This window comes from Triticum aestivum, chromosome 3D, assembly GCF_018294505.1.
Source record: "Triticum aestivum cultivar Chinese Spring chromosome 3D, IWGSC CS RefSeq v2.1, whole genome shotgun sequence".
Classification (NCBI taxonomy): Eukaryota; Viridiplantae; Streptophyta; class Magnoliopsida; order Poales; family Poaceae; genus Triticum; species Triticum aestivum.
The window spans coordinates 30,262,133-30,276,043 of NC_057802.1; the positions used below are offsets into that span (position 1 = coordinate 30,262,133).

A 13,911-nucleotide genomic window follows, 5' to 3' on the forward strand; every position below is an offset into this window, starting at 1 on the left:
TTGGTAGGGGAGGAATTGATGTGGAGGGATTAGCGCAATTGATGGGATCAGTGGGACACAGCGGGCGGAATATTCCTTTGCGGGTGGAGTGCGCTCAGTCATATTAAATTGCTAATGGCCAATCTAGCGGTGCTAATCAGGCTGGGTACATTTTCAGGGTGGCTTTAAGAAAGAAATGGTTTTTCCTGTGTGTGTTTAGAACTTTACAAAATGCAAGTGGGTGCCCCTCCCCCTCCCATCGCTCAATGCACACAGCCACACGAGTCATTCTTGTTGCGTCAAAACATTTCAATTTATTATAATGATGTACAGATTCGATCTTTATGTCAATATATATGTTCTCATACTATCATCACTCTTTCTAGACATAAATACTACCTCATATTTCACATCCCTTGGCGATCCAATTTCAGAATGTTTTTTCATCCATAGCATACGTCTCTATTCCTGTAAGAACTCATTTGCTTCAAGATATGACACAACTTGATCAGCCATCGATTTAGGCGTGGCGCAGTCACCAGCTTTGCACTGTATCACTATCTGCAAGGAGCAGTTAAATGGCTCACTCAGCGAAATGAATACCCATCATTATTGAACTAGGAACCTCTTACAGAGCAGATGGTAATAATAAAACTATGTCGCTTTTGATAACATTTGGGTGTTCAAATATTTGCGCTTGCTAACCTCGCAGTCAGAAGGTGCTTCATAAGGATCATCAATTCCAGTAAACCCTGCGGATGATTTACAAAGTAAGATTTGCAAAACATAATAAAGATGGTGGTCAGTTGGTTCTTTTACCTTTGATTTTTCCTGCACGGGCAAGCTTGTACAAGCCTTTTGGATCCCTAGCTTCACAAACTTCAAGTGGGACATTCAAAAACACCTAGAGAAAATACACTTTTCTATGCCGGTTACCTTGATAATAAGATCGACCAGATATATGGTTTGAAGGAATTCTACAGTGTGTGAAAATATACCTCGATGAATGTAGAATTGTGCAGTAATTTGCGGCAAGCGCTGCGTTCACTTCTGTAGGGTGATATCAAGCTAGCAATGCAGATCAGACCAGCATCTGCAAACAGCTTTGCTACTTCTCCTGAAAAGTTGGACATGAACACATTTAGAAATGGTATAACTGCAAGGCAAAAAACGACCACAATACTGGGATTTCTGAACGGACAAAACATACCTACTCTGCGTATATTTTCAGCACGGTCCTTTGCTTCGAAACAGAGGTCTCGGTTTAACCCATGCCTTAGATTGTCACCGTCTAGAATGTAGGTCAGATGACCTCTGGAGTGCAGCTCGCGACTTAGCGCGCATGCTAGTGTGCTTTTCCCTGAAGTATATGTTGAGATCTTACAAATATAATAGAGGCTCCACAGTTTAGTGTATGACTATGATGGCTTGATCAGCTCATAAATACCTGAACCACTTAACCCTGTTATCCACACAACACAACCCTTCTGATTTAGCAGTTCCTGCCTCTCAAACTGACCTATTGGACAGTCATGCCAAAGAACGTTTGTCGATTTCCCAACAGTTGAGGTCACAAGCTTGTCGATACCTGGTAATTTCAGGCTTGTAAGGTAAGGATCTTGAAAGGATAAATCTTGTATTGTATAATGCTGCCAAAGATAATCACATTTGGTGTATAGTGTTCCAGGATTGTGATTTCTCATGACTGAAGATCTAAGAAAGGTGCTGATTCATGCACTCTGCCATGATTGATTCCATACAGAGAAGAAGAGTGCTAAAGCTTGTAAAACAGGAGACATGATAAAACTGAAAATGTTTGGTTGCATGGACATGTCATCGAGGTGAGCATCCCATTTCAGGGTCCCAGTTCCAGACAGTGTCAGCAAACTATGATTTTGTCAGCACCAACCAGTCCACAGAGAACCATGTGCTGTCTTAATAGTATATCAAGTTTTCCATTTTCTTCTTGAAGTTCTCTATGTCAGTATCATCAAACTATGGTTTTGTCAGCACCAACTGTTCCTCGCAGCACCATGTGCTGTTTAAAAATAAACTTGAGACATGTTCGAAAAATGACAGGGGTTATTTGTCTTAGTTTTATACCAGCGAGCAGCCTTTTTTAACTGCATTAAAATTCCAAATAAACCCCTGTCGTTTAAGAAAACTTTTTGCCTCCCTTTTTGCAAGCCCCACGGAGAAACTGTTACACTATGTATCGTCAAACAGAGGATTACTGACAAGCCAAACTCAGCTGTTGTTCTGTCATACTCACCCAAACCGTTCTTATCCGTGCATGGCTTTCGTCCTGGTTGTTGCTCATACTCCATCAGGGACCAAGTTGGTGGGGTTGGTTTTGAGGATTGGACATCCACAAATATGTTAATGCACCATGTGTTGCACATGGTGAGAAATTTATCTGAAAAATCAGCTAGGGACTAATAAAATGGATTGAATGAATTTCCTTTTCCCTGAACAGAAAAGGATTGAATGGTACTCCCTCTGTTTCTTTTTTACTCTGCACGTAAGCTTTGTCTTCAAGTCAAATTTCACAAAGTTTGACTAAGATTATAGAAAATTGTCATTAGATGCATCATGGAATTTGTGAAATTTGACCAAGATTATAGAAAAATGTCATTAGATATTGCTATACTTTAATATAAACTTTGTCGAACTTAACAAACTTTGACTTAAAGCAAATCTTATATGCAAAGTAAAAAGAAACAGAGGAAGTAGTTGTAAGCATCGAATTTCCAGGTCAGTTAGTACGTCCAAGCAATTATTTGGAAGCACTCATTTATGATTCAAGCAATAAAAAATATGATAGAAAAATAAATTTCAGTGCCCGTGATTCATTCACTAGTTTTACAATAACAGAAGTATGCGTGGCATATTTTTACTTTGGGAATATAAATGATTTTAGGTACTCGCACCGGAAGTTTTAACTTTTCAATGCTAACAGTTCATATGACGACGGTGCTCTTATGTCGTACCCTCCTTGGGGGCATCATTTTTGGAAGTGTGCACAGACTCGAGGGACTAGTGGGCGGCTTCTGCGGTGGAGCGGCGTTCCCTGTGATGCCTCAATGACATGGAGTCTCGGCAGCATGGCGCTGCAGGATCTCGATGACAGATGCGTGATGATGGACGCGCGTAGGGAGATGGCGTTGTCTGGCGCCGTGGGGGCGTCAACGACAGGCCTGGAAATGTCGATCATCAGTACCTGCTCTGAAGATGGATTGGTGGAAAATGGTGGTGACGGCCTTTGCGGCCTGTGCATGCGGTGTTCGCTGAGAGCGCGACGGACTGGTGTGTCACCAGACCCGGCAATTCAGCTTGGTTGGGCCCTCCGGCTTTAGATGTTGGGCTTTGGTGTGATGTATGAGTATGCAGCCCCGACAATCTGCACCCCTTAACTGGATAGGAGTAGCGACGGTTGCCGCCAAGATGATGGCTTTAGACTTATTGATGTATTACTTTGTAAGGTCTTGATGAACAATCGAAGAAATGGTTGCATGCATCACCCCGGGTACCTCCTCATTTTAAAAAAAACTACTCCCTTCGTTCACTTTTGTAAGTCGTTTCAGACAATTTAAAATAGGTTGTTTTACACATTGTCTGAAATGTCTTCAAGGTCTTATAAAAATAAACAGAGGGAGTAGTTCATATGATTTTTAACTTTTACTTTATGTATGAGAAGAAGATGAAGAAGAAGGCTCCCATCATTTTTCTAATTCCGTTTGTTTTTCTAGTTTCTAACCAAAACCATGTATACTTCTCTAGGCAATAGCCACCATCTAGAAAAGATGGCATTTCGGTTATACAACACAAAACAATACTACTAGAAGATTTCTCCCGGCGTTGTCAAAAGAAGATGTATTAACAGATGGCAATATGTTTAAATGGGAGTATTAACTGCAACGAGCAGGAAGAAGACTCGCAATCAATTACTAAGTCACCTGCCATGGCTGATCCATTGACGGGCTGCTTCCCGGCAGCCACAGCCACCACCGGCACGGCTTCTGACCCCGCCATCCTCTCCCCTGCGTCCGCCGCCACGAGCCTGCCACCGGCTCCTCCCCTCCTCGGACCTCCGGCGACGCCGACGGACCACAGCCTCGCCGCTGGCGCGCCATGGCGGCCAGCGCCGGAGCACGGCCGAGGAACAGCCTTCGCTAGCATGGTGCGTTCCGCGTGGTACTAGGTGACAGATGCGTGCTATACACACACGCCTTCCGTCGTGGCGGAAATTTGACAAGAAGTCGCCGACGGACCATGGAACGAAAACGTCTATATATATAGCCGATTCTTGCACCAGTGAGTAAATTGCGTAAAGCTACCACATTTCAGGTTAGGGTCACGTATGACTATCTTTTTTTTCATATACCTACCAAAAATTTGGTTTTTGTATTAAAAAATATTGATGATCGCTTTGATTAAATCTGACCTGGATTATGACAGTCGTGGCCTACTCGCCAAGGCTGACATGGCATGAAAAGTTGGCTCTGTTAAGTTAGATGTTTATGACACGTGGGGCTCCCTTATCCTTTTTTTACACAAAAGGAAAAAGAGAGAAACACACCCTCACCGCTGTTGTCTGACTTCCTGATTGAGAACATTTGGAAGGAACCTAACCGTCCAATTTTTCAACGGGATCTGTCTTACATGCATTGAGATGGCGGCTCTTGCCTTCGAAGACATATTAACCTCAATTAGCCCCCTCGACTCTTCCTAAGACTAATTTAGCTCTCTCTTAATTCTTGCTAAAGCTTCGCTCCTACTTGCAAAACATGGCACCTCTGTACATTAACCCTCTATTTCTTCTAAATGAAAAGGCATTGCTCTTGCCGATTCCTTGACTTCTTTTTATTATTCTATGACCGAACACGATCTATTAACTCAATTTTACATGCGCAAATTTTTTGTTCTCTATGATATATGTAAGCTTACAATCGAGAAATTGGTATGCATGATTTGCTTGTGTATATAAATTAAGTGTGCATGTTTTTCTACTTTACAGAAAACAAGGTGATTCTCAAGATAAAGTGTACATTTTCCTTCATTTGAAGGACAAGTATCACAAGCTAAGAAACCATGGCTCCTTTCCCAAGATCTCCCAGGACAAGATTTGGGAAGCCGGAAGCCTTATATACGAGGAAAACGCCATTAAGTGGACAAGAATTATTCCCCATGGAGGTGTTCCTGCCCAAAGTTAACTAATAGACCAGATTCAACGAACCTGAGTTCCAGTCGACGTATGCAGCTAGCTTATGTGTCGGTAAGTAATAGCATGTGAGGTAATCAATTTCCTCTACTTTGTAGGTTTTGTGAGCTCCCAGTCAGCAACCACATAACCACGTAGTACATGTCAAATGCCTGCCAGATGCTACTCAACTCAAGAGCCACAATAGTTGGACGCCTCAATCACAATTAGATAAAGCTTAGGGCACCAAATGAAGTACTCCCTCCGTCCCATAATATAAGAGCGTTTTTGACACTAAGTTAGCGATTAGCGAAATCGAGGATTCTTCATTAACGCTAGTATTACTGCTTAACTACATCAGTTCTAGCAAGACACCATGAGCATATGGATCACGTACCCATCAATCTATTATTGATGCAACTTTGGCAACCTAATTGGGGCATACAAAATGACGACTCACGGTCCACTAGTCTAGTGCTACAAACACTTGTCACGGCCAAGTTGCACTTTTGGATGTTGGCCCAGGTCCCTTGTGTTAGGAATAATCTTTTAGGATTAACATAATAGGATCTTAAACTCGAGATTAGAACACCTCTTATATAGAAAATTAGGGACTAACTTGACTGGCAGAAATCGTTAATGGGTAGCCCATGGCTGCACCTTGGGGTCTCCGGTAGTTAAATATGGCCGGGGAAGAAGGGCAGCATGTAGATGGTGTGGACGTTAGCAGGAGCGCCGCCGGCACAGCCTTGCGGCGGCAGGAGGTGGAAACGGCCTTCTGAGTCCCCCTAACGGCCTATAAATACTTGTCATGGCCAAGTCGCACTTTCTGGCTGTTGCCCCAGGTCCCTTGTACGTCGCTCGTACACGATTACTTTCCGTTGAGAGCACACACATAGTCGCTGAACCGGCCGAGTACTTTCCAGCAGTACGCAAACTATATGGTACGTAGTACAGGGACTTGATTTCACCGAGAGATACAAGTGCTTGATCGATTTCTCTTCAGGCTGGCTAGCACGTGAAGCTAGCTTGTACTAGTAGTTAAGGGTGTTTGGTAGGGTGCTCAATTGATGAAAAAAAAGGGACCTCAGCTATGCCCATCTCATGCACCCCAGAGAGAGAGTGCATCGAGGCAGCCATGCTGGCACCGACCTTCGTCCCCACCCACCAGATCCATTTCAGATATGTTTAAAATTTTAAAATTTGTTCATAATTTCAATTTTTCTTTAAATTTTCAAAGAAATTCAGAACTTAAATTTTGTTTTACTTTTTGGGAAGGTTTTGAATTTCAAAATTTGTTTAAATTGTCGAAAATGTTCAGAATTTCTAATTTTTTAAAATTTTCAAAAAAAAAGAATTTCAAAAAAAAATTCAAATTTCGTTTAAATTTTCAAAAATATTTAGAATATCAAAAAAGTTCAGAATTTCAAATTTGGTTTACTTTAAAGAATCAATTTTTTAAGAAAATTCTAAAAAATCAGACTTTCAAAATATGTTTAAATTTTCAAAAAATGTTCAGAATCTTAAATTTTATTTAAATTTTGAAAAATGTGTAGAATTTCAATAAAAATATTCTCAATAAAAGTTCAGAATTCCAAAATATGTTTTATTTTTTTTCATGTTTTTTCAATTTTGTTCACCATTTAAAATAATTATTCGGAATTCGAAATTGCTCTGCATGTCTAAACACATGCAGGCTGCCAAACAAAGTCTCAGCTCAACATGTCTCATTGCATACACCGCTGTCAAACAACAGCAAATGCATGGACTCAACATGTCTACACTCAGCATGTATGAGAGGAGAACAACTAGGTTAGGTCCATACATGCTACCAAACACACCCTAACTACACGCACGTACACTGGCAGCCTTCATTGATCGATCTTGCCGGCTACGGCACTCACCTATACATGATGCGGAGTCGCTCTCGTTAATCCCTTTATCATTGCTTTTTTCTGGTCTGGTACAAAATGGAGGGTCTTCGTTCTTCTAATTTAGTCGGTGGATTTCGTTTTGGCATGATTTTATTCTTGGAATGGAAGTGATGGATTTCGTATTATTTTGTTTCTAAACATAGGCCTGAGGTTTTGCATGTTTAACTTGTATGGCCAAACCTGTGTGGATGACCTGCCATGAAGATCTAGACAAATTTAAGACAAGAATTTTTACTGAGGTAATAATATATAGGGGTGCCTAGAACTCATCTAGTTGAGTTATATTATGGTCTCGTTCACCTGATGTAAGCTGATGTCATGTGTTAGTTGTCCCAGCCTGTTTATTGTTGTCCCTCGCCCGTTTACAGTTATAGTGGGCATGTACAGGGGAGTGCAACTAATTGAGGAGCACTCTTCCGGAGCCTCCCCAAGGGTGATTTGGGGTGGGCTGAGACCGCGCCACTCAGCAGCCGCCGCCGCGTGTCGCGCTCTGGGCGCTCCGTCTGGATTTTATTTTTATTTTATTTTTCCGCACGTGTTTTGTGCTTTTTAGATGGTTTTTCTGGGTTTTTTCGGCTTTTCATTGGTCTTTCTTAGCTTTTCGATAGAAAAAAATTGCGCGAATAAAAGTATTTTCCTTTTCCTTTTGCTTCAGCGAGAAGTATGGCCGCGCCTCACGGAAGCGGAAAAAATGTGTTTTTTCATTGCTTCTGTGAGAGACATGGTTTTGCTTCCGCGAGAGGCACCGATTTGCTTCCACGAGAAGCATGGTTGTGCCTCTTAGAAACGGGAAAAAATACGTTTTCTTTTTTTACCTTGCGTGAGAGGCATGGGCGTGCCTCTCGAAAACAGAAAAATAGGTTTTCTTTATTATTATTTTGTTTCCGCGAGAGGCACGTCCATGCCTCTCAGAAACGGGTTTCGAAAAGGAAAAAAATGTGCTTCGGGTGTGGTTTTTCCGTCCGATTATTTTGTGAAAATAAAAGTTCATCAAAACCTATTAACATGGGGATCTGGTTTTGAAGATCTCGAAGCGAGGAATCCACCGGGGAAAATGTTTCGAGATGTGGATAAACGGTTTAAGAGATAAAACATATTGAATAAATGGGTCTAAGAAAAAAGGAAAAACTCCCAGTTGCGTGTGCCATTTGTCGCGATTTTGGGAGAGTGGTCTTTGGAGGGAGTACTTCTCAATTAGAGATTTTGTATAGGAGATTGTCAAATTGTAATAATTTCCGCACAGCCTGTTTGGGATTTTGGGCCTTTTCACAAGTCGTTGGTGTTAAAAAATAGCAGGACCATTGGCAGACGCGGCGCTGTATCACATGGGTCATAAAAAATTGCCAAAAAAACCGACACATGGGATCTCAAACTCACGATCACCCACTGTTGATTGCCTGTTGCAAGCCACTATAGCTGATGGACGTTAGTGTTTACTAAATACCATGAAACTTTAAATAACCATATACCATGACAGATCAAACAATTTAGCACTTTTTCAAAACGTTTCTTAAAAATTGTTACTTTTTAAACTTGCGAACATCTTTTGAACTCACCCGAATTTTGCTTTTTTGAAATTGCGAACAAAATTTGAAAACATGAACATTTTTTGAAGTTGTGAAACGAGTTTGAAAAAAAAGGGGATTTCGAAGAAGGAGGAGCAAGAACAACAGGTTGTCCTCTTCCTAACATTTTTAAAACTGTGAAGAAAATAAAAATAAGTGAAAAACATTTGAATACAATAATTATTTTTTCAATTTCTGAACAACGTATGAAAAGCAAGAGAATTTTTTAACTTCACACACACTTTTGAGTGCCTGAACAATGTAAAGAAGGAATAATTTTTAAATATTGAGAGATTTATGAAAATAAAAACATTTGTTGAAATTTATAAAATAGTTTTGAAAATTGTGAACATTTTTTTAATAAAAAGAACATGAAAAAAGAAAAAGAAGAAAAAAGAAAAGGGATAGAACAGGCAGTTACGACCCCCCACCCCCCTTGAAAAAACTTGCAATCGCGACTACCCTAAAGAAACTTGCAGTTGTGATCGGCCTTTAAAAACTTGGAATTGCAATTACCTTAGAGAAACTTGCGATTGCGACCGCCCTTTAAAGACATGCAATTGCGCTTACCCTAGAGAAATTTGAAGATGTGACAGGTCTTGAAAAGTTGCAATTGTGACTACCTTGAAGAAACTTGCAGCTACGGCTGCCCTTCAAAAAACTTGCAGTTGCGACTACCCAAGAGAAATTTGCAGTTCCGACCAGCCTTGAAAAGTTGCAATTGCGACTACCCTGGAGAAACTTGCAGTTGTGCCGGCCGTAAAAAAACTTGCAATTGCGACTACCCGAGAGAAACTTGCAGTTGCGACCGGCCTTGAAAGGTTACAATTGTGACTACCCTCACCCCCGGAAATTGTAGTTCCGACTACCCTAGAAAACTTACAGGTGAGTCTGGCCTTTGAAAAATCTGCAGTTGCGAACTCCTTGAAACTTTCAGTTGTGAGTATCATAGAGAAACTTGCATTTGCGACCGACCTTGGAAAATGTGCAGTTGCGACCCCCTCCCCCCCCCCCCCCCCTCTCCTCCTTCGAAAAAAATTGTAGTTACAACAACCCTAGAGGAACTTACTGTTGTAGCTGGCCATGGAAAACTTGCAATTGTGATTTGCCTTTAAAAACGCATGCAAGTGCGACTACCCTCACCCTCACCCCCGGAAATTTGTAGTTCCGACTACCCTAGAGAACTTACAGGTGAGTCTGGCCTTTGAAAAATCTGCAGTTGCGAACTCCTTGAAACTTTCAGTTGTGAGTATCATAGAGAAACTTGCATTTGCGACCGACCTTGGAAAATGTGCAGTTGCGACCCCCTCCCCCCCCCCCCCCTCTCCTCCTTCGAAAAAAATTGTAGTTACAACAACCCTAGAGGAACTTACTGTTGTAGCTGGCCATGGAAAACTTGCAATTGTGATTTGCCTTTAAAAACGCATGCAAGTGCGACTACCCTCACCCTCACCCCCGGAAATTTGTAGTTCCGACTACCCTAGAGAACTTACAGGTGAGTCTGGCCTTTGAAAAATCTGCAGTTGCGAACTCCTTGAAACTTTCAGTTGTGAGTATCATAGAGAAACTTGCATTTGCGACCGACCTTGGAAAATGTGCAGTTGCGACCCCCCCCCCCCCCCCCCCTCTCCTCCTTCGAAAAAAATTGTAGTTACAACAACCCTAGAGGAACTTACTGTTGTAGCTGGCCATGGAAAACTTGCAATTGTGATTTGCCTTTAAAAACGCATGCAAGTGCGACTACCCTCCCCCCCCCCCCCCATAGAAACATGTCCAGTTGCGACCCTCCGTTAAAAAACTTGAAGTTGCGACTGGTCTTGGAAAACATGCAATTGCGAGCCTTGAAAACATACAATTGCGACTACATTTGAAAATTTGCGATTGCAAATACCCCCTCCATTGACAACTTGGAGCTGCGACGACCCCTAGAGACACGTGTAGTTGCGACCCCTAAGTTAAAAGAACTTGCAGTTGCGACTACCCTTGTAAAACTTGCAGTTGTGACTACTTTTGCAAACTTGCAATTGCAACTGCTCATTTAAAAACTTGAATTACATATACATTGGTGTGTACCTTCAACACACACAAAAAGAACAAAAAACTTGGCAACCAAAAAAGTAGATTGAGCCATTTTCTTAAACTAAAGAAAAAAAGAACCCAACTAGGATCATGGAAAAACTGTGATTTACAGAGAGAAAATTTTGAAGTGGCACATGGATCAAAATGTTCAAAACTAAACTAAAAATGTGATTTTAATGTACAAAAAACTAAAAACTAAAAATTATATTGAATTACACATGCATCAAAATCTCTCAGAAAAATTCCGATTTGTATATTATCACACACACAAACTAGCAACAAGCCTAATCTAAATTTGAACCTGCGTATCAAAAATAGACACTAACAAAACAAAATAACATATCCACACAGTATACTATACTAAGAAATACTTACCATTCCCTTAAAAACTATTAAAAATGGTTCAAGCTTCTTTTCTGGTTCGACACACATACATATATAAAAAAAAAGGTTCTGAACAGGCAAGCATGCTACAGAAAAATCGTATCCAACACTGATAAGTTAGCCCCCCCAACTCAGCCCGTAGTCTTCTTAACATTGAGATGGTACAAAAAATGGCACCCAACAACTCCCTTGTGGACATGGTTGTTGCCGTGTTTGGGGTTATACAGTTACAACACATACTAAAAAATTACGAAATTGAGAAACATTATAAAATAAAAAAATATTCATGAATTTCAAAAATATTTTCTGAACTTAAAATGTTCTTCAATTTAAAAACATATTCATAAGATAAAAGATGTTCACAAATTGAAAAGTAAAAACAAAAGGAAACCAAGAGAGAGAAAATAGAAAACAAAGAACCGAAAGAAAACAAGAAAACCCAATGAAAACAGAAAAAAAAAACCTTCAAAAACTGATAGGAAGGTTCTAGAAGCTTCTCAAAACCAGATTAAGAAGCTTCCTATGACTGAGGTAAACTTTGTTCCAGCTGTTCCCTCCCGTAAACTTTGAGCTAAAAGTGGATTTGGACAACATAAAAGAAAAAAAAAAAGAGGAAATAGTGCGCGACACAGGCCCATAACTGGACAACCGTGAAAACGAAAAAGAGGAGCGATGAAATGAGGTATGACTACACAGCTAAGCGAGGCGCTCCAATAGTTGCACGAATTTGTCTAATCCGTGGGCGATCTAGGGTTTTGAAGCTTCGAAACCTCCATGGCGGCAGCAAGAGAAGGCAGTGGGTTGATGGATCAGGGGATGGAGGATACAGGTAAACTGTTGGAGAGGTTGAATCTGCAGGACGAGGAAGTGGATGATCTGGTTTGGGAAGACGAAATAGATGTTGAGGAGATTAAGCCCAAGTGGCTAGCCCTAGGCCGACTCCTGACGAACAAGAACTTTAGTCAGAGTGCTTTGATCGCGGACATGCGAGCTGCTTGGAATCCTACCCAAACAGTGGTGTGGAGAAGGATAAACGCAAACCTTTTCTCAATCCAATTTAATTGCCTAGGTGACTGGAATAAGGCGATGCATCAAGGGCCCTGGGATTTTCATGGAGCTGCACTAATATTGGCTGAGTATGATGGCTTCTCAAACCCAGAAAAGGTCAAGTTAGATACTATTGAAACTTGGTGTCAGATCCATAGATTGCCTGACGGGGTCTTGAAGAGCAAGAGGGCCTTAGAGAATTTATCATCTCGAGTGGGCATGGTCCAGGAGGTGCAGGTGACATTACCAAACGGATTTATTGGTGAATTCATCCGGGCGAGAGTGAAGCTGGATGTGAACAAGAAACTGACACGAGCTGTTGGTATTACAAAGGCAGGAGAAACTGAGAAATATTTAGTTAAGTTCGAGAAATTGCCAACTTTCTGCAATGCATGTGGTCTAATGGGGCATTGGCATGAAGAGTGCGGGACAGGAGAGCATGACAAAACAAAGTTTGAATGGGGGAGTTTCATCCTTGCTTCAAGGCGAGGTAGAGGTGGAGGCCGGGGTGGCCGCGGTGGAGGCGACCGCCAAAAGAATGGGGATGATGATAACTCAGGGGGTGGAAGAGGGTTCGGTCGAGTCCCAATGAGAGGACGTGGAAACAACATGTAACACTATCAGCATGGTAGTTCTAATGATGGTTTGGCTAGCCCTGTTAGTTGGAGGCATAATTATGTCTACACAGAAAATGCTAATAATCCGACATCTGTTGGGGGAGTTGAGATGGCTCCTACCACAGCAAGTCAAGATGTGCGAATGGGAACTGGATCAGAACATATCTTGGGAAAAAGGTCTGCTGAGGACACCAATTCAGGTTCGGTCAAGGAGAATGAAAGTATCATAGTTTCAGATCCTAAGTCAGCACTAGTTACTTTTGTTGGATCGAAATCAGATGAGCACCCGGACTTGGCGACAGTAGCAAAAGAAGTTCATCATTTTGGAGGGGAAGTGGATGAAAAGGAGTTAGAACCTACCGATGCAAATACGCCACAGAAGAGTTTGAATAAGAAGAAACTGAGAGGTTTGGACGGTCAGGTAGTTAATAATGTGTCAAGTCTTACAAATGATTTAGGATCGGCGACACCCCTTGAGGGTGATCGCCGGGAGCAATGAAACTCTTATCATAGAACTGTCGGGGGCTCGGGAATGAACCGGCAGTTCGAGCTTTGCTGGACGTCCAGCGAAGTACCCATCCCGATGTGATGTTCTTGTCGGAGACACACCTCGATAGCTATCCGGCTGAATGTTTGAGACGACGGTTAAAGATGGATCAGAAAATGGTATGTACTAGTAATGGGAGAAGTGGAGGATTGATATTGCTTTGGAATAATGAGGTTAGGGTCCAGCGTCTTGGTTTGGATCCAATGTTCATTGATGTCCAGATTACAAGTGATGGTGATGCAACATGGCGGCTGACCGGAATGTATGGAGAATTCCGGTGGGAAAACAAGCATCTCACTTGGGAGCGGATGCGTAATTTGCACCAAAATAATATGTTGCCGTAGCTATTGATAGGGGACCTGAATGAAATACAGTATTTGCATGAAAAGGGAGGGGGGAATCCACGTCCGTCGCAGTATATCACTACCAGAATAACTGCTTGCGCCGACGGCCTCATCTATGCCGACGGCCCCCGTCGGCATAGATGGACCTATGCCGACGGCCAAGGGCAGGCCGTAGGCGTAGAAAAGCCGTCGGCATACATCCATCTATGCCGACG

At 41.8% G+C, this 13,911-nt stretch overlaps 1 protein-coding gene across 2 annotated transcripts; it reads right to left on the minus strand.

Annotated features, from left to right (window-relative positions):
• Window positions 1-273: 273 nt before the first annotated feature.
• Window positions 274-4,232, minus strand: LOC123073928 (adenylyl-sulfate kinase 3). Of its 2 annotated transcripts, XM_044496914.1 has the most exons (8): window positions 3,936-4,226; window positions 2,252-2,395; window positions 1,427-1,567; window positions 1,190-1,339; window positions 978-1,096; window positions 799-883; window positions 685-731; window positions 274-540 (listed from the first exon to the last, which is right to left on the minus strand). In XM_044496914.1, exons 1-8 carry the CDS (start codon window positions 4,156-4,158, stop codon window positions 442-444), a joined length of 1,008 nt encoding a protein of 335 aa, XP_044352849.1. In that variant the 5' UTR covers window positions 4,159-4,226; the 3' UTR covers window positions 274-441. The 2 variants fall into 2 exon arrangements, with proteins under 2 accessions (XP_044352849.1, XP_044352850.1); XM_044496915.1 differs by lacking the exon at window positions 2,252-2,395 and having other exon boundaries at window positions 3,936-4,232.
• Between the last annotated feature and the right edge of the window lie 9,679 nt (window positions 4,233-13,911).

Coding starts and splice junctions, on each gene's coding strand:
- LOC123073928 (XM_044496914.1), bottom strand. CDS start 4,158: ATGCTAGCGAAGGCTGTTCCTCGGCCGTGCTCCGGCGCTGGCCGCCAT. Junction 884..977: donor ACAATTCTACATTCATCGAG/GTATATTTTCAC, acceptor TATTTTCTCTAG/GTGTTTTTGAATGTCCCACT. Junction 541..684: donor AAGCACCTTCTGACTGCGAG/GTTAGCAAGCGC, acceptor TGCTCCTTGCAG/ATAGTGATACAGTGCAAAGC.